The following is a 26,829-nucleotide window of genomic DNA, read 5'->3' on the forward strand; positions in this document are numbered from 1 at the left end:
CAGATTGATGGATTACTGGCTCAGGGGTTCATACAGGCTAGTGTATCTCCTTGGGGTGCACCAGTGCTGTTTGTGAAGAAGAAGGATAATTCACTTCGATTATGTGTGGATTATCGACAGCTGAACAAGGTGACCATCAAGAACAGGTACCCTTTACCTAGGATTGATGACTTGTTCGATCAGCTTAGAGAGGCTACTGTGTTCTCAAAGATTGATTTGAGATCTGGATATCACCAGTTAAGGGTGAAGGATGAGGATATTCCGAAAACGGCGTTTAGGACCAGGTATGGACATTTTGAGTTCCTTGTCATGCCTTTTGGCCTAACTAATGCACCAGCAGCATTCATGGACTTAATGAACCGTACGTTCAGTCCTTATTTGGATCAATTTGTTGTAGTGTTCGTGGACGACATCTTGATTTATTCAAGGTCGTCTAATGAGCATGAGGAGCATTTGCGGATTGTACTACAGACGCTGAGAGAGAAGAAATTGTTTGCCAAGTTTGAGAAGTGCGACTTTTGGCAGAAGGAAGTCAAGTTCCTTGGTCATGTAGTTTCGAAGGATGGAGTTTCGGTAGATCCTTCGAAGGTGGAAGCGGTGATGAGTTGGAGTCGCCCTACCACCGTTACGGAAATCCGTAGCTTCCTTGGATTGGCAGGGTATTACAGGCGATTCATTGAGGGGTTTTCTGGTATTGCTTCAGCTTTGACCAAATTGACAAGGAAGGACGCTCAGTTCTTATGGACGGATGAATGTGAGAAGGCTTTCAACGAGCTGAAGACCAGGTTGACTACAGCACCAGTGTTGACTATTCCTACTAGCGGTGGTGGTTTAGTTATTTACAGTGATGCATCTCATCAGGGTTTGGGGTGTGTGTTGATGCAGAATGGTGGTGTTGTTGCTTATGGCTCTAGACAACTGAAGGTTCATGAGCGGAATTACCCCACTCATGATCTAGAGCTAGCTGCAGTGGTGTTTGCCTTGAAGATTTGGAGACACTATCTGTATGGTGAGAAGTTCGAACTCTTTTCTGATCATAAGAGTCTGAAATATCTATTCTCCCAAAAGGAGTTGAACATGAGGCAGAGGAGATGGATGGAGCTCATCAAAGACTATGATTTCACTTTGGAGTATCATCCTGGAAAGGCCAACGTAGTGGCAGATGCTTTGAGTAGGAAGCCCCGAGTAATCATGGCATCGCTTATGGTACAGGAGTGGCTCATGTTGGAAGCTGCATCCGAATTTGATCTTATGCCCACAAGAGGTGGACATGAAATCTTTCTCGGTAGTATGACCTTACAGTCTACCTTGATTTTCAGGATCATTCAGGGTCAGGCACTTGATGAGTTTGCCCAGGCGAGGATTGCGGAGATGACTGCTAATCCTAATGTGGAGGGCCCTTCTGAGTGGGCTACTAGAGCAGATGGGGGGTTGAGATTTCGAGGAAGATTGTATGTTCCAAGTGTTGATAACCTCAAGGAGGAGGTCATACGGGAAGCTCATAGATCTCGATACACAATACATCCAGGGGGTACAAAAATGTATATGGACCTACGAAGACAATTTTGGTGGTATGGAATGAAGAGGGATGTGGCGGAACATGTGTCAAAGTGTCTTACATGTCAGCGAGTGAAGGCAGAACATCAGAGGCCTGCAGGGATGCTACAACCATTACCGATTCCTGTGTGGAAATGGGAAGATATCTCCATGGACTTTGTGACTGGATTGCCTAGGTCCAGGCAAGGTTATGACTCAATTTGGGTGATTGTGGACCGATTGACGAAGTCTGCACATTTCCTTCCTGTGGCAAAAACTTACTCAGGGGATGCGTTGTGTAAGTTGTATGTGAATGAGATAGTAAGGCTGCATGGTGTGCCTGTTACAATTGTTTCTGATCGGGATGCTCGTTTCACTTCAGACTTTTGGCGTAGATTCCATAAGGCATTGGGCACAGCTTTAGCTATGAGCACCGCATTTCATCCACAGACAGATGGGCAAACTGAGAGAGTGAATCAGGTGATGGAGGATATGCTTAGAGCTTGTGTGATGGACTTTAAGGGAAGTTGGGCGGATCACCTATTATTGATAGAGTTTGCCTACAACAACAGTTATCACGCCAGCATCGGCATGGCCCCGTATGAGGCTCTTTATGGTAGGCCATGTAGAACTCCTATCTGTTGGACAGAAGTAGGGGAGAAGGGACTCTTTGGTTCTGCACTTGTTCTGGAGACTACAGAGAAGATCACTACTATTCGGGATAGGATCCAAATAGCACAAAGTAGACAGAAGAGTTATGCAGACTTGAAGAGGAGACCAGTTGAGTTCGAGACGGGTGATTACGTGTTCTTGAAGGTCTCACCTATGAAAGGCGTAGTGAGATTTGGCAAGAAGGGAAAACTCGCACCAAGGTATGTTGGACCCTTTGAGATTCTAGAAAGGGTTGGGAAAGTGGCATATCGTCTTGCCTTACCTGTTAGCATGTCTGGTGTACACAATGTCTTTCATGTGTCTATGCTCAGGAAGTACGTCCGAGATGAGTCCCATGTAATTGATCATGGTACGATTGAGGTAAACACGGACGTAACCTTTGTGGTTGAACCTGTTCGTATCTTAGATAGGTCTACGAAGAAGCTTCGTAGGAAGGAGGTTAATCTTGTGAAGGTGCTGTGGAGTCATCATGACGAGGGTGATGCATCATGGGAGTTAGAGTCTGACATGAGAGTGAAGTATCCACAGCTCTTTGTGGAATTGGGTGCTTGAATTTCGGGACGAAATTCCTTTAAGGGGGGTAGATTGTAATACCCGGTTGTTTTCTTTAATCAAAGTAAAAACATAATTATGGCATTGCTTTACTTTACATGATGGCAGCGCTTTACCTTTCATGATTTCAATGCTTTAACTTTCATGATTAAGCATAATTGATACGGCTTTTTGACCACGTTCTTAGCTAGAATGAAGCTCCGGCTTAAGCACTTCATTTTCTCTCCAAAAAAAAGAAAAACATATCTTTTCTCTCTCTCTCTCTTCCGAAGCCACCGAAACAGAGCAAATTTCTCCAGCCTTGTTCTCCCTTCATCGACCATCTCTAGACGTCGGACCACTCCCCTTGGCTTCGCCTTGGGTCGCTTTACCTGCTGGACGTCGTCATTCCCTCCGGCACAGCCTCAAAGTCCGGCAAACCAGCTCGATCCGGTTGCACCCGAAAACGAACCAACTCATCCGCCTCGTGTTTCCGGCCACCAATTCCCCCCAAACTTCATCCTCGAGCTCGCCTCAACGTCCTGAAGCTCCCAGAAGTGGCCTTGCACGGCGGCGCTACTCGTGGTGGCGGCTGGAAGCCAGACCCGATCAAATCGAAAACCGAAGCTTCGATCGATATATCTCGCGCTACAGGACGTTGTTTTGAGTGTTTCTTGAACTGGTGAACTCAGAGTGAGGATCTGAACAACTTTCCAGAAGGTATCGAGGCCTGAAGTTGCAGTTTTTACGTCGAACTAGGAGCTCGCCGGTTTCTGGGTTTTTTTCCGGCCAACCGACTGGTTTGAGGTAATTTCTATTCCTTCCGGTCATTTTCAGCTTACATGCTAGTTAGGAAAATCATTAGGCATGATGAGATGAAGAAGGGCAGCCCGGCCCCGACACCATTGGCGGTGGTCGGCGGCGGCTCTGCCACTAACTCCGGCGGCCATTTCCGGCCACCTCCGGGGATCAAAAATATGGTTTCTGTACATTTTCAGATTCTATATTTCAATACGATCATTTTGATATATTATACACAATTTTTGGATATCATATGATTAAGTTATGAATTTTACAATTTCGATCGATTTCGATCGTTCGATTTGTGATATGTGAAGATCGGACCGTCCGATGGACTTGTAGTTTTGATATGTTGATCTTATGACTGTCCCAGTGGCTTTGTGTGGTCATGGGCGAAGATCCGACCGTTGGATCTTCGTATAATTGCTAAACAGCGATTAGGGAGGCGATTCGTGAGAATCCGTCCGTTGGATCTTCGTAATGATTTTTGGAGGATGATCCTAAAGGCGATCTGTGAGGATCCGACCGTTGGATCATCATTTAATTTCGATCCGACCGTTGGATCATCATTTAATTTCGATCCGACCGTTGGATTGTCGTTTGATTTTGTCTTTGAGTTATTGGCTAAGTTAAGGTCATGTCTGATTAGGTGATCGACGGTTTGTTTTGGCGGACGATTCGTGAAATTGTATTTTGAGCTGTTAAGAAGACGCAGCGGGAATTTAGAGGTGAGTAAACCTCACGTGGTTCATATTACGAACCGAATAAATTTAATTACCTTATTTTGTCGTAATTGCGTGAAAATATTTATGGAATAAATATTTGTTTTAAAATCATATGGACTTGATCAACTACGGTCCATGGGTAAGTAAAATGATTTTTACTATACAAATGAATTTCTCAGTTTTATTGCATGTGAACTATAGTTGGTATTAGTGATTATCCCTGAGCGGATAATTACGTATATATATATTTACGTGATTATATGTGAATGGTGTGACATTGAAGAGTGTGGAATTGGGATGATTAAATTATTATGAATTGACATGTGACTTACCATATTTATATGTGATGAACATGATTGATGAGTTCTTGTTAATATTCATGATTTACATTGGAGGATGTATAGAGTTAGAGAATGTAGGGTTCTGAGGATGAGGTGTCCGAAGTTCGACGGTTAAGAATAACCGGAGTGTTTGTGTGCTGAGGACGGGGATGTCCAAGGTGCGACGGTTTATTATTAACCGAAGTTGTGTGCTGAGGACGGGGATGTCCAAAGCGCGACGGTTTATTATTAACCGAAGTATATGGTGCTGAGGACGGGGATGTCCAAAGCGCGACGGTTTATTATTAACCGAAGTATGTCGCATTACTTGCACCTAGGCCAAGGTGACTGGTAGCGATGTGGTTAGAGCTCTAACGTGCTGTTGGGATGGACCAAAGTGGTGTTATGTGGGTTGGGTTTTTGCAGGACCAGTGTGGTGTATTGTGATTTGAGGATTGTGAAAATGTATTCCTTGTGGTTTTACATGAGTGGTTTGATGTCTCTTTGCAGACGTAATACTGTTGAATTTTACTTGAACTGAAATTTAATAAATCAACAGTTCTTTCTTTTTACTCATACGGGCTGTCAAAAGCTTACCGGGTTTTGTGTTGTTGCAATCCCGGTACACTATTCAAACGGTGTAGCGGATAACCCTGCAGGTCAGGAGAACCAGGACGGTGATCGGGCTGCTTAGAGTAGTGTTATGTGAATTACAACATTATATTGTGAGGTTTGTTATGCTCATTTAGAGCTTTACAATTTTACTTTGTAAGAGTGAATTGTAATAATTAACTCGAGGTTTTCGAGTTTTTTGTGTTGAGTGGCGAGTGGTGTGTTTGTTTCTGAGAAAAAAATTCAGAACGTTATTTGTATTAATTGTTTATTCATGTTTCGGATTTGAAGAAGTTATTTGTCCAGTGGTGATTAAAGGGTTGTTGACTGCAGAAAAGGAAGATATGGTGATCCCTAAGGAAGTGCAGAATATGTTGGGAGAGTTGGAGGAGTTAATTTTGGATGAGCTGCCCAACGAGTTACCACCTATGAGGGGCATTCAGCATCAGATTGATTTGGTTCCTGGAGCTAGTTTGCCAAATCTTCCCCATTACTGCATGAGTCCTAAGAAGAATGAGCTTTTGAGGGAGCAGATTGAAGACTTGCTGACGAAATGGTTCATTCATGAAAGTATGAGTCCTTGTGCAGTTCCAGTCCTCCTTGTTCCTAAGAAGGGCAATCAATGGAGAATGTGTGTTGATAGCAGAGCCATAAATAAGATAACTGTGAAGTACAGGTTTCCTATTCCTCGTTTGGAGGACATGCTTGATGAGCTGGAGGGTTCCAAGGTGTTTACAAAGATAGATCTTCGAAGTGGTTACCACCAGATTCGAATCAAGCCAGTGGATGAGTGGAAGACAACCTTTAAGAGCAAGGATGGGCTATATGAGTGGATGGTGATGCCATTCGGGTTGTCTAATGCACCTAGCACTTTTATGAGGCTTATGAACCAGGTTCTTCGTCCTTTTATTGGTTCTTTTGTCGTGGTGTATTTTGATGATATATTGATATATAGCAGGACCAAAGAAGAACATCTGGTACATTTGAGGCAGGTTTTGGGAGCTTTACAGGAAAATAAATTGTTCATCAACTTGAAAAAGTGTACTTTCTGTACCAGCAAGCTGTAGTTTATGGGTTTTGTGGTTGGAGAAGAAGGCATTCAGGTTGATGAAGAGAAGGTACGAGCTATAAGAGAATGGCCAGCTCCAAAAATAGTTTCTAAGGTGCGGAGCTTCCATGGTTTGGCTACTTTCTATAGGAGATTTGTAAGAAATTTCAGTACCATTACTGCTCCTATTACTGAATGTTTGAAGAAAGGCAAATTCCAGTGGGGAGAAGAACAAGAAAAGAGCTTTGCTTTAATCAAGGAGAAACTTTGTACTGCACCGGTTCTTGCTCTTCCCAATTTCGACAAGGTGTTTGAGGTTGAATGTGATGCTAGTGGCGTGGGAGTAGGTGCTGTGTTATCACAAGAGAAGAGGCCAGTAGCATTCTTTAGTGAAAAGTTGAGTGAAGCTCGTCAAAAGTGGAGTACTTATGATCAGGAATTTTACGCAGTGTTCCGGGCATTGAAGCAATGGGAGCACTACCTAATTCAGAGAGAGTTTGTATTGTTCACTGATCATCAGGCCTTGAAGTACCTTAACAGTCAGAAAACTGTGAACAAGATGCATGCAAGGTGGGTGAGTTTTCTATAGAAATTTCCTTTTGTGATTCAGCATAAATCTAGTACTCTTAATAGGGTGGCAGATGCTTTGAGTATGAGGGCTTCCTTGCTGGTCACTTTAGCTCAGGAGATTCTGAGTTTTGATCTCTTGAAATAATTATATGAGGAAGATGTTGATTTTAAGGAGATTTGGGCCAAGTGCAGTAGCATGCAGTTGCAGATTTCTATGTGAATGATGGTTATTTATTTAAGGGCAATTGGCTATGTATTCCTAGCTCATCGTTGAGGGAGAAACTTATCAGAGATCTACATGGAGGGGGTTTGAGTGGACACTTGGGCTGAGACAAAACTATTGCTAGCCTTGAGGAACGGTATTTCTGGCCACAGTTGAAGAAGGATGTAGGAGCTATTGTAAGGAAGTGCTACACCTGCCAGGTTTCTAAGGGTCAGTCCCAAAATACTGGTCTTTATTTACCTTTACCTGTTCCTGATAATATTTGGCAGGATCTTGCTATGGATTTTGTGTTGGGGTTACCCCGAACCCAAAGGGGTGTGGATTCTGTGTTTGTGGTAGTTGACAGGTTCTCCAAGATGGCGCACTTTATAGCTTGTAGGAAGACTGTTGATGCTTCCAATATAGCCAAACTGTTTTTCAGGGAGGTGGTTCGTTTGCATGGAGTGCCCAAGTCCATTACTTCTGATAGAGACACGAAGTTTCTTAGTCACTTCTGGATTACTTTGTGGAGGATGTTTGACACAGCTTTGAATCGTAGCAGCACAGCTCATCCTCAAACTGATGGGCAGACAGAGGTTACTAACATAACTTTGGGTAACATGGTCAGGAGTGTTTGCGGAGATCGTCCCAAATAGTGGGATTATGCTTTGCCACAGGTGGAGTTTGCTTATAATAGTGTTGTGCATAGTGCAACAGGGAAGTCACCATTCTCATTAGTTTATACTACTGTTCCTCGATATGTGGTTGATTTGGTGAAGCTTCCTAAGGTTTCTGGTGTTAGTGTTGCTACTGAGGGCATGGCTAGAGATGTGTAAGCTGTTAGAGAAGAAGTTAAGGCCAAGTTGGAAGGAACTAATGCTAAGTATAAAGCTGCAGCTGACAAGCATCGAAGAGTTAAAGTGTTCCAAGAGGGCGATGACGTGATGGTGTTTCTGCGGAAGGAGAGGTTTCCTGTCGGTACCTACAACAAGCTGAAGCCAAGAAAATATGGTCCTTTTAAGGTGTTGAAGAAGATCAACGACAATGCTTATGTTGTTGCACTTCCAGATTGAATGGGCATTTCTAACACCTTTAATGTTGCTTATCTGCATGAGTTTTGTGGAGATGAGGTTCTTTATCTTGAAGAGAACTCGGGGTCAAGTTCTTCGGAGGTGGAGGAGACTGATGTAACGGCTGGCAAGAAGAATCGAAGAACAGCTCGATCAATCCAAAGGAAAACCCGGTTTGCTGCAAATTTGGCATTCGGTGTCTGAATCGTGATTGCTATACCTTTTTGGAAAGGGAACGGCGCTAGGAACAAAACTCTTCTCTTTCCCATGACATGTGAGCTTTTTCAGGCTTTCGGGATCGTTTAGGGCCTCAAAACTGCAATTTACTATTTTTCAGAATTTTCGGTTTCCTAGTTCGTTTTGGATTTGTTTTGTTTTTACCTGTGGGCTTTAGGGTTTCATTGTTAGTCGCCCTAGAGTTTTTTTTTCTCATATATAAGCAACCTTAAACGGCTGCAGAACCTATCTTTTATCATATTATCAATCAAATTGAGAGTTTTCTCATTTATCTATTGTGAACTCCAGAATCCTTGTTTTAGGTTTATTGCTTGTAAACCTAAGGTTACTTTCCAACTGCGTCATTGAAGATGAAAAATCTTAATTGATTGCATCAATAATATAAGTCACCCGCTTTGGAGGATAAGAATGTTTCTCAAGGACATTCATCATCTTGCTTCAAAATTTTCTGACATTTTCTTCGAGCAGGAGAGAAGTCAACTTCTGTTTTAATTGCAAATCTTGGCCATCATACTATTGTTGTTGTTTGGAGTAGATCTCTTCCTCTAACCACTACAAATGCTTTTCATCATGATGTATTAAATCTAGGTTGTGTTAGGGGAGGCTAATTAGGTTCGATTGTTTTCTTTTTCCATTGGAAAACGTGAAACTCATTGTGCTGTGTGATGTAATATCGCAACTCAGAATGTATAAAGAAAAACCACTTACAGTTGGTAGGTAGTTGGTAGAGAGGAAATTTACCTTATTTCTTGTTTTCTTAGTGTAGAGGTTGGGGAGGCCAACAAATACCCTAACCAGAAAAACACCTTAGTTTTCGGTAACACAAAATACTCGGAGAAAGATTAAACACATATCTTCTTCCTTAATCTTTTAGTCTATTTTTGGTTCAGAAAAGAGGTCTCAAGTCCTCCTTAGTCCAACATAGTCCCGACCTTTTTTCTCTTCCTCACAAATATTTAACCATTCTTCCCCTCTCACCTAACCTCCCAATCTCCCCTCCCATGCACAACCCCCATTTCTAATGCATCCCAATGGCTTCTATGTCCTTTGCCCCTAGGCCTCTAGAAACCCCGACCAAGAACAGATCAAACGCCTTGGTAGGATGGCCTTGTGGGGAGCTTTATCTCCTCACCTTCTACTCCTCGGCCTCATGTGCATCCTCCTCTACCCCAACGTTGGCATTCGCCTCGGCTCTGTCCGTCGTCCCTCCCCGGACGTCCCCGTCTTTCGGGAAGCCCCGGCCTTTCGGAACGGTGACCAATGCAGCTCGGGAAATAACACTGACGATATCCATGTGGCCATGACCCTCGACGCCAATTACATCCGGGGCACGATGGCTGCTGTCTTCTCTTTGTTGCAACATTCTACCTGCCCTGAAAACCTCAAGTTCCACTTTCTATCTGCCCTTGTTGAGCCGGAGCTATTTTCGAGAATCAACTCCACGTTTCCTTACTTGGACTTCAAGACTTACCCCTTTGATTCAAACAGAGTTCGTGGGAAGATATCAAGGTCCATAAGACGAGCATTGGATCAACCTATAAATTATGCGAGAATTTACCTCGCTGATCTTCTTCCAAGTGATATTAGACGTGTTATTTACTTGGATTCAGACCTCGTTGTGGTCGACGACATTGCGAAGCTGTGGGGGGTGGACATGGAAGACAAGGTGGTGGCTGCCCCAGAATATTGTCAAGCAAATTTCACACAATACTTCACAGATGCATTATGGTCCGACCCGGATTTGTCAAAGACGTTCCGAGGAAGAAACCCATGTTATTTCAACACAGGAGTGATGGTGGTGGATGTGGATAAATGGAGAAAAGGAGGGTATACACAGAAAGTAGAGGAGTGGATGGCCCTGCAAAAGAGAAAGAGGCTATACCATTTGGGGTCTTTGCCGCCATTTTTGCTGGTTTTGGCTGGGAACATCAAGGCTGTGGATCACAGGTGGAACCAACATGGGCTTGGTGGTGACAACTTTGAAGGAAAGTGTAGGCGCCTCCACCCAGGTCCCAATAGTCTTCTTCATTGGAGCGGAAAGGGTAAGCCATGGTTGCGGTTGGATTCTAGGAGAACATGTACTGTCGATCATCTTTGGGCGCCATACGATCTCTACCAGTCTTCGAGAAGCTTTCTGGAAGAATAGAAGAGACAGTGACTTGTGACAAACGAAAGAAAGAGAGCTTCCAAGCCGGAGGAAGAAATGTTGACAGATTCAACTATTCCACACAACACACACCTTGGCTTGGCATTTCGGATATGGTCAGAGAGGTGTGGAAGTGGCTGCTCCCCGCTCAAAGAATGATGCTGCTTTGAATTGTAAATTATGATAAAACACACAACCAAGAGTAGGACGTCCATGTTGTAAATGTTCCACATGTAATTGTGTCTTACCCTAACCGACGAAGCAATTCTTGAATATATTGAGTATATAGGTCCTTTTCACCAAGGATCCTTTGTTTTGGCTATTTTAAGGAATTTCTTGTGGGACTCACTTTCCAATTACATATCGACATTTCGATCACTCAGTTTTTAGGTCCCAATGTGTAGACCACTTATGCAAATTTTCAGCCAAATTGATAATCGTTAAAGTATTGAACTAGATTAAATCAATAGACAACTAAATCTATCCAACTTAAACTGTTCGTGTTTATAATTATAAATCAAAATTATAAATACCCAAGCAATCATGAAAATTTGCAGAATTGATCTAGTTATGAAGACCTAAAACTGAACGGTGGAGATGCCAATGTGACTGAAAACTTGGTCTAATAAGCGATCCCTTAAAATAACCAAGAATGAATCCCTCCCTAAAAGGGCCTTATATATTAAATTCACACAAGAAGATTTGAACATATCTACCACCTTCTCACAATGTCAAAATGCCATTTGAATCTGTAATCATGGGTTTCAAAGGCCAAATTTAAAGGAATAAATTTTTTTGCAACAGAGCTTTCAAAGCAACGCTAGCAAAGTCAATCGAGAGAAGCAAGCGATCAGCAAATTTCCATCAAATCCTAGGAGATTTTCCTCTCATTTACAATCCTAAATGGAGTTACATGGATGATCTCCCCCGAATAACTTAAATGTCTGATAGCCGTTTCATGACAAATTACAGCATAAAATGATCTCCCATCTTCAAACTGAGGCCGGCTCATAAATAGCAAAGAATCTGTACCTCCTAGCATGCATCAGACTTTTAACAGGAGATAATAAGGATGTAGTCCGTATGTCAGACAAATAAATGCCTTCCCCTGATCGCAAATTCACATTTGACATTTCTGAGCTGCCATCAATATCCTTCCCCTATACTTTTGTAGCTGCTACAGCAGATGGGCATCTACCCAATGTATTCCACAAGATGTAATCCCCAGATGTAACCTATTCACCAAGACGGATGAATAAATTGATCTCCAAGTACATATACTCAATTTCATTCTACATAATGAAATTACTTAAAGGATTTGAACTCTCTTTGGTCGAACAAGATACATAAGTATTTAGCCCTACCATAATTACAAATAACAAATTTTGTAAGTACTATATCTGATAGGCAAATGCAAATTCATACAAAAAGATGCAACACAGTAAATAACATGAACATTGATTTCAGAAAAATGACAACTGATGTGCATGTCAATACGACTACGGTGCAAACTTTCTCTTCAACAAGCCAAAAAAGTACATCAAGCTTGGATAAAAGAACTCTAGAAGGAAAACCTACCTGAGTAGAGGACTCCACTGGTGCTTTCACAGCTGGATAAATGCTTACCTGCATGTGGCACAAAAAATTAGCGCGCCAGCAAACAATCAAATGCAATGCAGTTTAACTGTTGTTCAGAAGATAAAATAAAAACAGAAACAGAAATGATGATGTGAGCTGTGCACATTGAGATATAGAATTTGACAAATTGGATAATTCTGATATACACTAGGGAGCATGTACCAAAATTGAAAACGAGGACAGTTTTTAGTTGGTAAATATCAGTTAAAAAGTAGGGAGTTTCAGATTATATGATGCATTTAAGAAACAAAATGATGGAAAACCAAATGCAAGAAGAACCCTCCTATTCTTCCTTATCTCTGGGTTGCTGTAATGATGTGAGAGCAGAAATAAAGGAGTCACAACTTACAGATTTCGGATCAATTGACATTCCAGACAATGAAGCTCCAACAATTTTGAAGGACACCTGTAAACATGAGTCAGACCGTGCCTCTGCTAAAGCTAGCTCTTCAATGAATTTGTAAACACTTTGTACACAAACCCTTTTAAACCAATTATGGGCTGATGTGATTTTGAGTTCATAACATGTCCCATTAAATTTGAGAAAGCAAAAAGAAAAAGAAAATACCTTGGCATAGTTGTATCCATGCCAGCAAAATGGCTCCTCCAGATCGGCAGGATGAAGATCCTTGCTCATTTTCTCCATTAAGAACTCCTCTACATTGACCATACTATTATTATTACCATCCGTCTCAATATCACTATCTTCATCAGTTATGCTTCCAAAGGCCAAACTAGACGGAGTTAATATTTGGGGTTTCCATGGTGCAAACTGGACTTTACCAGGAAAAGTTGCCTCGATACTTTTCCCACTAAGACCCCGCCCACCCATTATAATCTTCCATTCAACAGAATGCTCTGTAGTTGAAACTATTCCGACCGAGGGAGTCCCATCAAAAGATACAACCCGTCTCCTTGGAAAAGGCATAGTCACAGTACAAAACTCCATTGTGAGAGGAGACTTGTAACCATCCATTAACCGTAATTTGAATAAAAAATCACCTTTATCCTCAGATACCATAGACAATTGGTAAAATCCCTTTATGGGTGGTCCAATACCACAGACTGCTTGGTAACGCATTAAAGCAAAATTACCTAATGGTGGTGAAAACATCACAGCCTGCTTATCAACACCTTGTTGTGGAACTTGAGCACAAGGATGAAATGATAAAACTTCAATCTTATCTGAGTTCAGTCCTATCAAGGGGAAGGACACATCAGGCAATCCTTCTAACTCTGCTCGGCAATTTATTTGTCCAGAAATTGATATACTATCTGGAATCTCATCTCGGTCGTACATAGCAGCATGGACAGTCTCATGAATAGAAAATAGAATTCTCTGCCTTCCTTTGTATAGGTAAGGCTTCCATGCCGGTTGCTTCAGGTCTGAAGGAGGAAGATCTGATGACGAAAAACCATTAGCCTTAATAGAAATGATATTGGGGAAGCTCAAATCCAACAGCGTTCCTGCATGTACAATATACAAGCACATGAGAGGCTAGCTAGAAAAAGGTTTATGCAAGCTGATCCACTAATTTGCAACAGTGATAATGATAATAAAGAAAACAAGATGAGAAATACCATAATAAAAAGTACGAACCAAAGGGCATTGAACTGCTTATGAAAGTTCGAAGTGCATCTTTATCTAAAGGCCTAGAACCAGTCCTGTTAGCATCTGATGTCACAGTTCCAGTCACAGCACTGCTAGTAGGGCCTGAGGATGCAACTGGTGCAGCAATAGGTTTTGCCCTTGAGGAAATGCTCGATATTCCTATGCTGCCAGTTAGCGAATCCAATAAACCTCCAACAGATGGAGATGCATTGACAACTACCTCAGGTTCCACCACGTCGCCAGTTATTATGTCACCAATTGCATGTGCCGCCATAAATGCCCTAAGAGAAGAGAAAAACTTCTTAATGTCTTTGGAGAAACTCATACATGCCATTTGATACAGTGAAAGCCCATTTTACAAACAATCAAGTCGATTCCCTCCTATATATTGAGGAAATGACATTTAGTCAAAGAGAGTAAAAAGTAAAACACTTCATCCCACAAATTCAAAGCAAACACAAGCATACTAACAAGAGCTTATCATTTACACAAACATCAGGGCTATACTAATCTCAATAAATTTAATGGTGGCTTCACAACACTACTAAGCTGAAAAGTTTGCAAATTGTTTCCAACATCAGCTTGATGTTGTAGGGAATGAGAAACAAAGTAAAAAGGAGTTTTGAAACAAGAGGGAGAAATATATGGAAAATACTTCAAAATTTTTATAGCATGATATTCTTCTAGAAAAACACTGCAAGTAACTTACCATACCCTGTGATGGATGGAAGATCGAGCAGAATGGAAGATATACTGTCCTCCACACCAACAGCATTGCCACAATCAGATCTATTACATAATCTTGCATATGCCTTCAAATGCCTCGGCTCTACTAAAGGCAATATCAGGATGCAAAAATGGCCCTTTGTGTGCAAGACTAAAGGCCACAGCAAATTATTCTTATCATTATTGCCATCCCCTTCCTTTTCTTTGCTTATGTAAATTCCAATTATATGACGGGTAATTGGATCATCAACCCAAGAATCTGAACCTTTAGCTGACTGACTTACACGTATTCCACACCCACGAATAGAGCCCTCTCTGCACATAATAGAAAGGTTAGTAAAAACTGGCAATAAACAGACAAAGTTACCAAAATCATTTGGGGGAGGGGGACCGGATTTTTCAATAAAAGGAAAACCAAAAGGGGGACAAAAGTTAAAAGACAAAGTCACTTGTTATCATGATAAACCATAACCCCAAAACTACAAAGTCTGTGAGCGAATGTGAGATGAGGGAGCATATATGCAAACCTCAAAATTAACTTGTTTGAACAAAAGTTTAGCTATTTTAGCACATTCCTTATGATTCAGTAAGTTAAGTTGGTACGTAGTAAGGCATAGCTCTCACTTGCACAGTTGGGGGATGATAGATAATGCAATTAAAAAATCAGCGAAGCAATACACTTTCAATAATTTGTACAACTAAACATACATTCTACATGTAAACCTCACAATTAACTTGTTTGTTTAATTTGTACATTCCTCATGATTCAATCAGTTAGGCCAATCAAGATTACGGCACGGTTCTCGCTTGCAGAGTTGAAGGGATGTACATATAATGCAATTCAAAAACAAACGAAGCTATACAATCTTCACAAATACATTCTCATACAGTTGGTACATCCAGAAAATCAAAAATAGAGAAACAGAAGAGAAAAGCTCATCTGACCTTCTCTTTCTGTCCACAAATGCAGCAGCTAACTCGGAATCACTAGGAAGTAAAGGAAACACAGTGTCATTGAGACCGCCATCAGTAGAGCTCTCCTTGCAAGCTCCCCGCCACCGCTTCTCCACCACCGGAAACCTCCTGCGAAGCACAAACCAACTCAGCTAAGTCAGTAACGACTCATCACAAACACAATCAGATCCTCACAAACAACCAATTGAAATTTCTCACAAATCGATCAGAATTAAAGCTAAAGAGTAACAAGTATAGGCTAGGGCACCAAATGGAGTCGAAATTGAAGCGGAGAAGAGAGGAAGAGAGGAATTGAGGTGTGTGGGAATAAGGGGAAGAGAGGAAGACCTGGAGAAGACGACGGCGTCGAGGCTGTTGAGGATCCAGATGGCTCTGATGCTACTACCTTGGGGCATCGCTTCTCTGATTCTCTCAGAACGTGAATGAGAGAGAGAAACTGAGAAAGAGAGCGCTGCGGGTAATGATAATGTTGAATTCCTCGATGCGCTGTCGTTTAACAGAGCAAACAAATTTATAGATCTAGATTTTGGATTTTTTTTTTTTTTGGATCATGAATTTCCATTTACGTGACGGTACATTTATATTTTCCTAACAGCCTAAATCAATATTATCCTCTATATGAAAAAAGAGTGAAATTATAGGCGAGTGTTAAAAGGTTGTCTCTTCCTATGTGTGTTTGGTGCTTATAATAGTGAATTTGACATGTGGGTTATGAAAGATTATGGTGTCCAAGAGTTTTATTCTTGTCATTGAAAACTTGTATCCATGGGTTCGCCATGGCCTGCATAATGCATATGAACCCATTGTGTTCTTCAATGATGGGGAAATCCTAATGACATACAAGGACCGGGTGGTGGTTCCTGGTTCGTTATAATCAAGAAACAAAGACTGTCTCACGAACTGGGATAATTCAAACTCAGTCTCGATTTCGTGCAATTGCATACTGCCCTTGCTTTGTTTCACTCCATCATGTTTCAAATGGAGAGGAGGTGATAAGGTACATAGTAAATGATACTTGAGTGGTTTATGCATAGATTAGCTACAATTTCTGTTGCAAGCCTTTTTTTTTTTTTTTTTTCTGTATAACCTTTACTTATGGTAGTCTTCTGTCGGCTAATTTGGCCTATACTTTTTTATTCTAACAAAGATACAGAAATAACTCGGACATTTAGTGTTGCCAATCTTCATTAGTTCAGCATATGTAAATTCTGCATTATGGAATATGCTATATAGTCACAACTTGGAGAGCCGTGTTGTATGAACCCAAGCTTAAACCACAACTTATATTAGAAGTTTGTTCAATAAGTCAAAGCTTAAATCTCAACTTTTATTAGAAGCTTATTCTTCTTCTTTTAAGAGAATTTAGCAGCTTTCTTTAGTAAAATATGAGTTCAGCTTGTGTTTGTGTTTGCCCTGCTGAACTGCAGAGCACTATACAGCCTTTCAAAATATAATGGTTTGATGATTACCTCCTTCATGTTCAAAGCCTATGCTTTTTAGAAAATTGCTTGGTAATGCTATTATCATTGGCAATTCCATGATATTTTGAAGTGTTTAACTCATTTCAGCATCCTTACTGGGGTGAGAGACAATAACATAATTGAAGAGCTATAATTGAGCTGGTTCCGGCAAGTCCGCTAATCATAAGTCGAAAAGACTGAAGTCAGGGTCTGGCCAACCTCCTTTGGGAGATGGTCTTCCATATAAAGCAATAAGTTCCTCTGTGAGTTATCTTGGTGCATATATTTTATCTGTTTCCTTGTGCCTTTTTATTTATTTATTTTGTCTTCTTGAATTTATCCTCTGTTTCCTTTACCAAAGTCTCTCTTATCTTTTTCATCCATATTTCAGAGCTAATTAAGGAGTTTTCTGCCGTGTCAGCAATGAGATAGACAAAGGGTATCCCCCGAATGTCAATGGACAGAGGCCTCTTTTTGTTATCTAGCCATACCATGAGAGTAATTCTTATGGTTCTATAGACCATGATCCAAGTGGAGACTTGTTGCAACCTTTTAATTAATTACTGATCTGGAACAATCTGCAGGTTCTACTCCTGTACTGGTTTCCCTCTGTGAGCCTAGGATTCCATGTGTTCATATGTCCAATTTATGTGAAATTGCAGGACATGTTAGTGGATGTTAAACGGTGTGTATTGATGAATATCTCCATAGCCCATTTAATCTATGAACTGGAATCACAATACCATGTTTTTATGCTTAAGGTAATTGAATGAAGATGCTTTGCAAAGATTTCATATTACATGCTTTTACAAGAATTTCAACTTTCCCCTTTAATAGACAATACGATTTGAAATGTTTAATATTGGAAGTAAAGATAATATCCCCTAGCCTTCACCACAGAATGAGCTTTTGTATGAACGAATTGGATGTCTACATGGTTGTCGTTCTGGATAATATCCACTTCACCAAATCTTTTGCCTGTAAATTAGTAGCAAACTTGAAAGAATAACATCCAATCCACAGCATGCAGCCCTTAAATGAATTCATCATTAGTATTCCTAAGAGGAACAACGTACTTCAACTGGTATATGTAACAGTATAAAATGGCACTTAATTTGAGAGTCCAATCAATAAGATATCTATCAGAAATTCAGCACTAAGAAAATTAGCCAAATGAAACGGATAGGCTCATTTAAAACACCAAAAAGAAACGGAATCACCATTCCCAACAATTTGTCGAACGTTTTGATGATTTGATGATGAATATCCTTTCCAAGCCATAAGGCGGAGGAAGTTCTCTTAGCAGTGTGGAAACCGTACTTTCTTAGGTACTTTGCTCGAACTAATCTGACCAATCAATTTTGTTGGTAAGTGAGGCTTTTATCCCCAACTCGCCTCAAGGCAACATCATCAAACCAAATGGCCGGTCAAGCTTTTGGGGGGTCATAAACATCCTTGCCCCAGAAAAATTTCCTGCACTCTGTGTCAAGTCTAAAAGTGACTTTAGAATGACATTTGAAACCGGAAAGAACATGCATTAGGTAAACCAGTTAGGCTTGCTTTTAGTAGAGTCAATCTACCTCCTCCGCTGAAGGAAAAATGACTTCCATTGGTGATAAGAAAAGTCAATTTCAAAAGAGTCAATCTACCTTCTCTGCTTTAACAAAATTACTTTCTACAATCATAAAATGTCAAATTGGTTTACTCGTGTGCACTGAAAATAGATAAGCCAATGACCCGAAAAATCATGTCGATAATTTACCACTGATCTAGCTTTGTACAAGATTTAAGTTCATGCGTTCTAACTTGTTACCATGACAGAACAACAAATCATAAAAGAAAAATTCATCTTCCTAGTTTTAGCGTTTATCCTCAACAGTTGGATAATATGTGTATTGTAGAATTAATATTTCAAGTGAAATTGAGACCACTCATCCAACCGTTGATTTTAAAGTCATTATTAATTTAGTCCTCATTTTAAATTCATCATTAGAGGCTCACCCTATAGTGAAATTATTTTAGGTGAAACTAAGTAGCAATTTAGAAGCAAAACCTCAATAAAAATATGGTGGTAAAGGATGTAATCTGTTGATGCAATAGTAAAGGCAGGATATCGAACTTGTTATTGTCCACTGTTATTCCGAAAATTCACATGATCAAACATGTAATTTTAATGGACAGTTTCATCTGAAACATTGATTTACCCACACCAATCTCATCACTATTAATTGGCAGCGGCATCATAAAATTTTAAAACATTCTTCGAACCAAAATATATATTGTCTGTCAATATATAAATAATTTGACATGCCCAATATCTAGTCACACCCCCTTACTGTATTCAAGTCATTTACTTTAAATTTTACTTTCCTCGATTTCTGGTTGATTTTTTTATAGGATAACAATTTAAAGAAATTTTTTCTTGAGAGTCATAGAGGACGATAAACTGAATCTGTGGACACGTGGCACTCCCAAATCGGAGTTCGTATGTGAAAGTTAGAGCTTGAAAAGTAAAGTTACTATTTTGAGAAGGGGGTATAAAAGCGGACCTATAGAAAATGGTAAGTCATTTTTCACCCTCGGCCCAAAGTAGAAACCCTAAATTCTCGACCTGGAAGCTTAACCCCGCGATATCTTTGCCGTCTGGCCACCTGACGGCATACCACCAGTGCCATCTGAACTGTGTCAACCTCCTCTTCATCTCTGTGGTGGTGGCTTCAACCAAATTGGAGCGTGGAAGGAGTTTCGAGCCAAGAAACATCTCGACAGACCCGAATTCTTGACTCGATTAGAAATCACTTTTCCGGCCACCAATTCCAGTGATACCACATGGGTTTTGAAGCTCTTGGGGCGCTTAGCAAACCCTCCAAATAACTTGGACCAATTTGAATCGAACAAGGAGAATCGAAGCTTTGAAGATTTCGGCCCCCTTTTCCCTTTCGAGGTAAATTCCGGACTTTTGGTTTCAAATTTGACTTTATTGTAGTTAGGAAAGTGGTTAGGGTTGTTGAGAGAAAGATTTTGACATAAGTCTTGATACCCGAATCGGGGGTTGACTTGGTGGCATGTGGAGCCCACGTGCCGCCTCTTTTAGGGGCGCGTGGGGCCGCTTTCGGCCTTCTACTTTAGCTAGTTGGGTTGAGTTTAGCATGTAGAACTTGTGGATATGATTTGGGTAGAAATCGGAGGAAGTTTGGTATCGATCGGAAAGTTTCGAAGTTCAAAGTTTCGATTGTCGATTTACGGAAATCCAACTGTTGAATTTCTCTCGATTTTGCCCTAGAACATTTAAATCGATGAAACGATGTTAGTGGTGAAGTTTGGCTTGAATCCAAGAAGGATATGAGTTTTTAGGTTCGGGGTCGACGATTAGGGTTCGGTTTATAATTAATGTAAACTTAAATTTGGGTTTTTGGTTTGGTTGTTCATAAGTGCTGCTTTGTACAGGACGTGGGGAGATTCCACGTGAGGAGAGTTTTGATTGACGGCATGCTTAGCCGGATACTGTGAGTGGACTTTTGTTTTAAAATTTGATATGCATGCAATTATTTTTTGTAAATATTATTTTAATTCTTGGGCATGTGTTTGGTTTTGGAAATGAATTGTGAACTACTACTTGGATTGATTTTCTACTATGATTTTTCAGAATTTTAAATGCGTTGGATATTATATGACGTTGAGTTTTCTGAGGAATTTCCAAAACATGATTATGAATTTAAATTATGGACTTTCGTTAATCTCGTTTAATTATATTAGAAAATTGAGAAATCTTATAAAATTTAGTATTTGCGCTTGTTGCCATATTTTTCGAGAATGATCTTTATTAATAGTTTCGAGTGCGGTTGGGAATCGTACTCATGCTTTGGTTCGACATTATTTATTTTTACGCGAGATTTTTGGGGAAGTATTTTATCTTGGTTTTCAAAATTGCTTTCTGCACCATACTTGGGTTGTTATATTTTATTGCTAGCTAGCTTATTGCTCCTTCTCACGATACTTTGTGGTTGCAATTGAGCCTTTAGCTTGGGAGGCTATTACTAGAGCCTGGGAGGCTCCAACCCGAGCTTAGGAGGCTCGCTTTATTGTATGGTGACATTTCTTATCCTTTACTTTTATGCTTAACCAGAGAGCCTGGTTCTTTTTTTTCAAGATTTTTAGTTTTAAAGAAGAGTATTTCATAGACGTTGCATTCATGGAGGTTTTTATAGGAAACTACATGGGAAAGTATAAAGTTCTCTTTCATTTCGATTATTACAAATAGTTTTTTTTGTCCACTCACGCTAATGTTTTTGCATGCTTTCGCCTAGGCCCTTTGTTTTCAATGCCTAGTTCACAAAGTTGCTGTTCTACTTTAGGAGTTGAGGCTTAGCACCACTGCTGCCATCTTTCATTCGTAGGTTACCCGTTAACCTACTTGATGTAATTTCTTTTAATTTCCTTTAGAACGCTCTGATAACCATGAGATGTTAATTATTAGATGTTTGTAATATATGGGCTTATGAACCGACTTTAGAATTTCATGGAGATTATAATTGTTGTTGTAGACTTGAAATATTGGATATTGTAGTATTGATCGTCAGTTTGGATTTGTATTGATGTGTGTTGTTCTTGTGGTGGAGTTAGTTGTTGCGGGGAGCAGGTTGGCTCTAGGAGATAAGGGTGAACGTGTTTAGAAGTGTAGATTAGATTTTATTTCTTTTACAAGTTTGGGTTGTTCACTTTTAGATAATATTCTGCCGAATTTTCGGTAGAATTTTCTTGGAAAGTGGGTCCGCAGGGCCATCTCGGATTTCATAGTGAATTTTGGGCCGGGTCCTGTCATAATTATCAACAGTAAATAAATGTCAAACTTAAGTCACAAGCCTTTTTTAGAGTCAACAACGCCTTCTCCACCCTCTGTGGTGAGTTCTGAGCTTTGTCTCAGATCTGAGGCTTTATGTCTCATTTTCATTATCTTTTTCTTTGCTTAGCTCAATTTCTCTCCAAATGCCCAAATTTACTTTTATTTCTCTCATCCTCATACAGCTCCCCCTCTCATTTTCCATCCCATTTTTTCTTTTTCCACAATGCTACCCTCACACTCGTTTATTGTAGTCTCGACCTGGGTCTATACACCTAACTCTACACCTGAAAATTGTTGTTGTACCGGTACTCTATCGATGTTTGTGGATGTAGCCAGACCAGTGGTGTTGTGTTCTTTGGTGGTCTCCACCACCACGATAGCAGTTTTTATGTCTTTTGGTACCTTTATCCTTCTTGTGTAGACTGTTCGGGTATGGAGAATGATGGTGGACAAACCTTTGGCCTCCAAAAGTGAAGCTTTTGTCGACGCTATTCTTAGCTTGGTGGTCAGCAGCCATGACCAGTGGCAGAGCCACAAAGGGGCACATTGGGTCCCTTGACCCAATGAGCTTTTCACCGTATAATTGATTAGAGTACTATCAAGCATTAGAACTAGCTAGCATAGTGTAGTGGTCTGACACTTTTTTCTTACCTTTCAGGTCTAGGGTTCGATTCTTGCCAACTTCATTATTATTATTATTATTATTTGGGTAAATTTCGCAAACAGTACACCAAGTAAAGGTCACTAATAATTCTTATACATAAAGTTCCAAACCAAACATTTCGGTACACGAAATCTGAAACTCGACCCACTATCAGTACACGATGTCAATTTTTGACACCAAAATGTCCATTATGCCCTCAGTTCTTTTTTTTTTAATAATTTTTTTTTTCTGTTCTTTTTTTTTTTTCCTTCGTTTTTATCTCTTTCTTCTTCCTTCTTCCGGCTTCTTCTCACATGAAAACAGAGGTGGGTTTCGTGGAGCCGGAAGAAGGAAGAAGAAAGAGATAAAAACGAAGGAAAAAAAAACAGAAAAAAAAATTATTAAAAAAAAAAAGAACTGAGGGCATAATGGACATTTTGGTGTCAAAAATTGACGTCGTGCACTGATAGTGGGTCGAGTTTCAGATTTCGTGTACTGAAATGTTTGGTTTGAAACTTTATGTATAAGAATTATTAGTCTTTACTTGGTGTACTGTTTGTGAAATTTTCCCTTATTTTTTTTTTCAAAGTTTAATTCTAGCTTGCAGAATTAATTATTATTAGTATTACTATTTTTTTCATGTCGCTTGCTATTATAAACTTGACATAATTTTAACAATATTCTTATCTTAAATTAATCTTATTTCTAGAGTATAATATTTCTATCAAATTTTTTTATCGGATTTCATTAAAATTTGGATATATAATTTGAGCTTTAAATTTTTTCTTTTCAATTTCTAAAGGTCCTCACCTAGAATGAAGTTCTAGCTCCGTCACTCATTATTACTTTATGGTGATTTGGAAAACTCTTTAAAATAGAAAATCATAGTTGCAACAATACCTCAATCACAAATTTCTTGTTATTTTCCAAGATTTTTTATGTTATGATATTATTATTTTATTTTTGTGGCTTAGTAACTCTAAATTTCTGGCTCCGCCACTCTGGCCTTGACAACTGGTCTCCCGGTAGCAGTTCTATGTAGCTTTAGATGTAAGGTTGTTTTGGTTATTTTTAGGTTTTTGGGCTCTATTTGTTACTCTGTGTAAAATGTAGGAAAAATCTATAGGGTTTCTGAGCTTAGGGCTTGTTTAGGATTGCTGTGACTTTAAAAAAAAAAACTACCGTTGCTGTGTTGTGAGACTAATCAGCTATGAATTAAAACAGTTTCGTGTTTGGTAAATAATATTTTTACAAGTGCTGTCAGTACATAAAACAACTACAAAGCGTGTTTTGATCTACAACAGCTTCTAAAAGCAACCTCTAAGCTGCTTCTAAAATCTGCTGCCAGTGTTCTATAACTTTCAATTAAAGCTGTTTTTTATTTATTTACCAAACACAATAACATCTAAAATTTTAAACAAAAACTGATTTTTTTTTTTAAAAGCGAAGCAATCTCAAACAGAGCCTTAGAATTCTTGCTTTTCCATGCACATCTATTGAACTAGTTGACACTCCCCCTTTTTGAAAAAAAAAAAAAAAAAAAAAAAAAAAACTTCACAAAAAACAAAGAAAAGAATAAGGTACTCTACGGTCTCCACCGTCTGGCATTTTGTTTCTTCTATATAAAGCCCTTGGCTATATCTCTGTGCACCTGCACCCAACCCAAATCAAGAACTGTTGTTCAGCTTGACTTTTCCTCCCACCCAAATCAGGTTCCGTCGAATTGTTTGCAGTTGAGTTAAGATTAAAGTGTGATCCAAGTCCGACGTAGTAAAAGAAAAGTTGTTGCTGGTAAGTTTTCTTTCCTTGTGATAAACTCATAGTAATTGGTTATTGAAGACTTTACTTTGCAAGTTATTCTCTTCATAGATTATCATTTTCAATTGAACTTTGTAATCGGAACTGTAGGATTCACTATTGAATATCGGCTGACAGGAATAAGAGATTATGATTGCAACGACCCACTAGCTGTAAGTCTGTAAGGAATTTGGTCTGAAATTCATAAACCCAGAGAGGAAAATGCCTAGAGAAAAGATTGGAAATCCTATGAATCCCAGGAAAAGAGGAAACTGGAAACCCAAAGGTGCTTTCAATATACAGGAACTTCCACAAGCTTTAGTAATGGACATTCTATCTAGGCTTTCCATCAAGGCCCTTTACAATTGTAGGGGCGTCTGCAAAGACTGGCTTCACATAATTTGTGACCCTCAATTTGCTAATGTACACTGTCTAAGATCACCCATCGGCATTTTGATCAGGACCAATCCCCGTGCAAAAGGACAAAGGAGACTTGGATTAATCCAGATAGAAAAATGTGCTGGCTCTCGTTTGCGAGTTGAAAGAATGAGGTTTGCTCCCCAAAATATCCTGCCAGTTTCCGATGCTTCTGAAGTTAGGTTGATAAATTCATGCAATGGATTAGTTTGTTTGGCTAAGGGGCTTGATGATGGCTTGTATGTATGCAATCCAATTTTGGGTGAGTATATTAGCATTCCTTCTCCTGATAAGAGTATGACCTGCTTGTTCATATTTGTTGGACTTGGTTTTAATGCCAGGACCAATGAGTACAAGGTCTTGCAAACATACTCCAATGGCCAGTCTGAGATATACACCATTGGTACAGGAGTTTGGAGAAGCATTGGAAAGGCTCCTAGTGGCAGTTTTTCCATGGTACCGTTCAATTCTTTTCTGCATGGAGCTCTTCATTGGGTTCCCTTCTCTTTTGATGGTTCTCAGTTTATACAGTCTTTCAACTTTGAGGCAGAACAATTTCGACCACTTGCCCCACCATTCAAAGGTCATTTGAAGTTATCCCAACATTATAATAATCTGAAGTTGGGAGTATTAAAAGGTTGTCTCTTGTTATGTGTGCTTGGTGCTCATAATAGTGAATTTGACATGTGGGTTATGAAGGATTATGGTGTCCAAGAGTCTTGGACAAAAATTCTTGTCATTGAAAACTTGTATCCATGGGTTGGCCATGTCCTGCAGAATGCATATGAACCCATTGTGTTCTTCAATGATGGGGAAATCCTAATGACATACAAGGACCGGGTGGTGGTTCGTTATAATCAAGAAACAAAGACTGTCTCACGAACTGGGATAATTCAAACTCAGTCTCGATTTCGTGCAATTGCATACTGCCCTTGCTTTGTTTCACTCCATGATGTTTCAAATGGAGAGGAGGTAATAAGGTACATAGTAAATGATACTTGAGAGGTTTATGCATAAATTAGCTACAGTTTCTATTGCAAGTCTTTTTTTCTTTTCTGGTTTAGTTTTTACTTGTGGTAGGGTTTTGTCCACTAATTTGGCCTATACTTTTATTGTAACGAAGATACTGAATTAACTCGTATATTTAGTTTTCCAATCTCCATTAGTTCAGCATATGTAAATTTTGCAGTATGGAATGTGCTATATAGTCCCGACTTGAGAGACGTGTTGTATGTGGAAGAACCTAAGGTTAACTTGCAACTTTTATTAGAAGTCTGTTCAATAAGTCAGAGCTTAAATCGTAACTTTTATTAGAAGTTTGTTCAATAAGTCTTCATCTTCTTTCTGCGAAAATTTAAGTGAATGTAGCTGCTTTTCTTTAGTAAGATATGAGTTCAGCTTGTGTTTATGTGTGTGTCCTTCTGAACTGCAGAGCAGTATAGAGCCTTTCGAAATATTTTGGTTTCATGATTATCTCCTTCATGTTCAAAGCTTATGCTTTTCAGAAAATTGCTTGCTAGTGCTATGATCATTAGCATTCCATGATATTTTGAGAATGTTTAACTCATTTCAGCATCCTTACTAGGGTGAGAGACAATAACAAATTTGAAGAGATGTTTGCTAAAGGGAGCTATAATTGTGCTGGTTCCAGCAAGTCAGCTGATCATAAGTCGAAAAAACTGAAGTCAGGCTCTGGCCAACTTGCTTCGGGTGATGGTTCCAAATAAAGCAATAAGTTCCTCTGTGAGTTATCTTGGTGCATATATCTATCTATCTATTTCCTCTGTCTCCTTGAATTTATCCTCTGTTTTCTTTTACCGAAGTCTCTCTTTTCTTTTTCATCCATATTTCAGAGCTAAGGAGTTTTCCGCCATGTCAGCACTGGGATAGACACAGGGTAGTCCCCAAATGTCCATGGACACAGGCCTCTTTTTGTTATCTAGCCATACCATGAGAGTAATTCTTATGGTTCTATAGACCATGATCCAAGTAGAGACTTGATGCAAGCTTTTAATTAATTACTCTGGAACAATGTGCAGGTTCTACTCCTGTACTGGTTTCCGCCGTGTGCCTAGGAGTCCCTGTGCTCATATGTTCAATTTAAATGAAATTGCAAGACATGTTAGTGGATGTTAAACGGTGTGTATTGATGAGTTTCTCCACTGCCCATTTAATCTATTTACTGGAATCACAACCTCATCCTTTTATGCTTAAGGTAATTGAATGAATATGTTTTGCAAAGATTACA

At 39.7% G+C, this 26,829-nt stretch overlaps 3 protein-coding genes across 6 annotated transcripts; 2 read left to right on the forward strand and 1 right to left on the reverse strand.

Moving 5' to 3' along the window:
* The first annotated feature begins 9,302 nt into the window (after nucleotides 1-9,302).
* Nucleotides 9,303-10,792, forward strand: LOC133710268 (probable galacturonosyltransferase-like 4). The gene has a single exon (XM_062136296.1). It carries the CDS (start codon nucleotides 9,427-9,429, stop codon nucleotides 10,468-10,470), a length of 1,044 nt encoding a protein of 347 aa, XP_061992280.1. The 5' UTR covers nucleotides 9,303-9,426; the 3' UTR covers nucleotides 10,471-10,792.
* A 315-nt stretch (nucleotides 10,793-11,107) lies between these two features.
* Nucleotides 11,108-15,912, reverse strand: LOC133710073 (AP-5 complex subunit mu). Its single transcript, XM_062136050.1, has 8 exons — nucleotides 15,749-15,912; nucleotides 15,392-15,529; nucleotides 14,435-14,761; nucleotides 13,709-14,001; nucleotides 12,677-13,575; nucleotides 12,458-12,514; nucleotides 12,049-12,096; nucleotides 11,108-11,705 (listed from the first exon to the last, which is right to left on the reverse strand). The coding sequence occupies exons 1-8, from the start codon at nucleotides 15,814-15,816 to the stop codon at nucleotides 11,631-11,633; spliced, it is 1,905 nt and encodes a 634-aa protein (XP_061992034.1). The 5' UTR covers nucleotides 15,817-15,912; the 3' UTR covers nucleotides 11,108-11,630.
* An 8,057-nt stretch (nucleotides 15,913-23,969) lies between these two features.
* LOC133709632 (F-box protein At3g07870-like) lies at nucleotides 23,970-26,829 on the forward strand. Of its 4 annotated transcripts, none has more exons than XR_009846330.1 (4): nucleotides 23,970-24,158; nucleotides 24,276-25,553; nucleotides 26,167-26,324; nucleotides 26,435-26,829. XR_009846330.1 is itself a non-coding variant. In XM_062135438.1 (4 exons), the coding sequence occupies exons 2-3, from the start codon at nucleotides 24,387-24,389 to the stop codon at nucleotides 26,306-26,308; spliced, it is 1,317 nt and encodes a 438-aa protein (XP_061991422.1). In that variant the 5' UTR covers nucleotides 23,972-24,158; nucleotides 24,303-24,386; the 3' UTR covers nucleotides 26,309-26,324; nucleotides 26,435-26,829. The 4 variants fall into 4 exon arrangements, 3 of the variants coding, with proteins under 3 accessions (XP_061991422.1, XP_061991423.1, XP_061991421.1); XM_062135438.1 differs by having other exon boundaries at nucleotides 23,972-24,158; nucleotides 24,303-25,561; XM_062135439.1 differs by having other exon boundaries at nucleotides 23,972-24,158; nucleotides 24,626-25,561.

Source organism: Rosa rugosa, chromosome 5 (assembly GCF_958449725.1).
Source record: "Rosa rugosa chromosome 5, drRosRugo1.1, whole genome shotgun sequence".
Lineage (NCBI taxonomy): Eukaryota > Viridiplantae > Streptophyta > Magnoliopsida > Rosales > Rosaceae > Rosa > Rosa rugosa.

Excerpts from the sequence above, each read along its gene's own strand:
- LOC133710073 (XM_062136050.1), bottom strand. The coding sequence starts at position 15,816 with ATGCCCCAAGGTAGTAGCATCAGAGCCATCTGGATCCTCAACAGCCTC. Across the intron at positions 12,097-12,457 it reads TGTCAATTGATCCGAAATCT|GTAAGCATTTATCCAGCTGT; the intron begins GTAAGTTGTGAC and ends TGCCACATGCAG. Across the intron at positions 11,706-12,048 it reads CAGTGGAGTCCTCTACTCAG|GTTACATCTGGGGATTACAT; the intron begins GTAGGTTTTCCT and ends CTTGGTGAATAG.
- LOC133709632 (XM_062135438.1), top strand. The coding sequence starts at position 24,387 with ATGCCTAGAGAAAAGATTGGAAATCCTATGAATCCCAGGAAAAGAGGA. Across the intron at positions 25,562-26,166 it reads AATGGAGAGGAGGTAATAAG|GGTGAGAGACAATAACAAAT; the intron begins GTACATAGTAAA and ends CATCCTTACTAG.
- LOC133710268 (XM_062136296.1), top strand. The coding sequence starts at position 9,427 with ATGGCCTTGTGGGGAGCTTTATCTCCTCACCTTCTACTCCTCGGCCTC.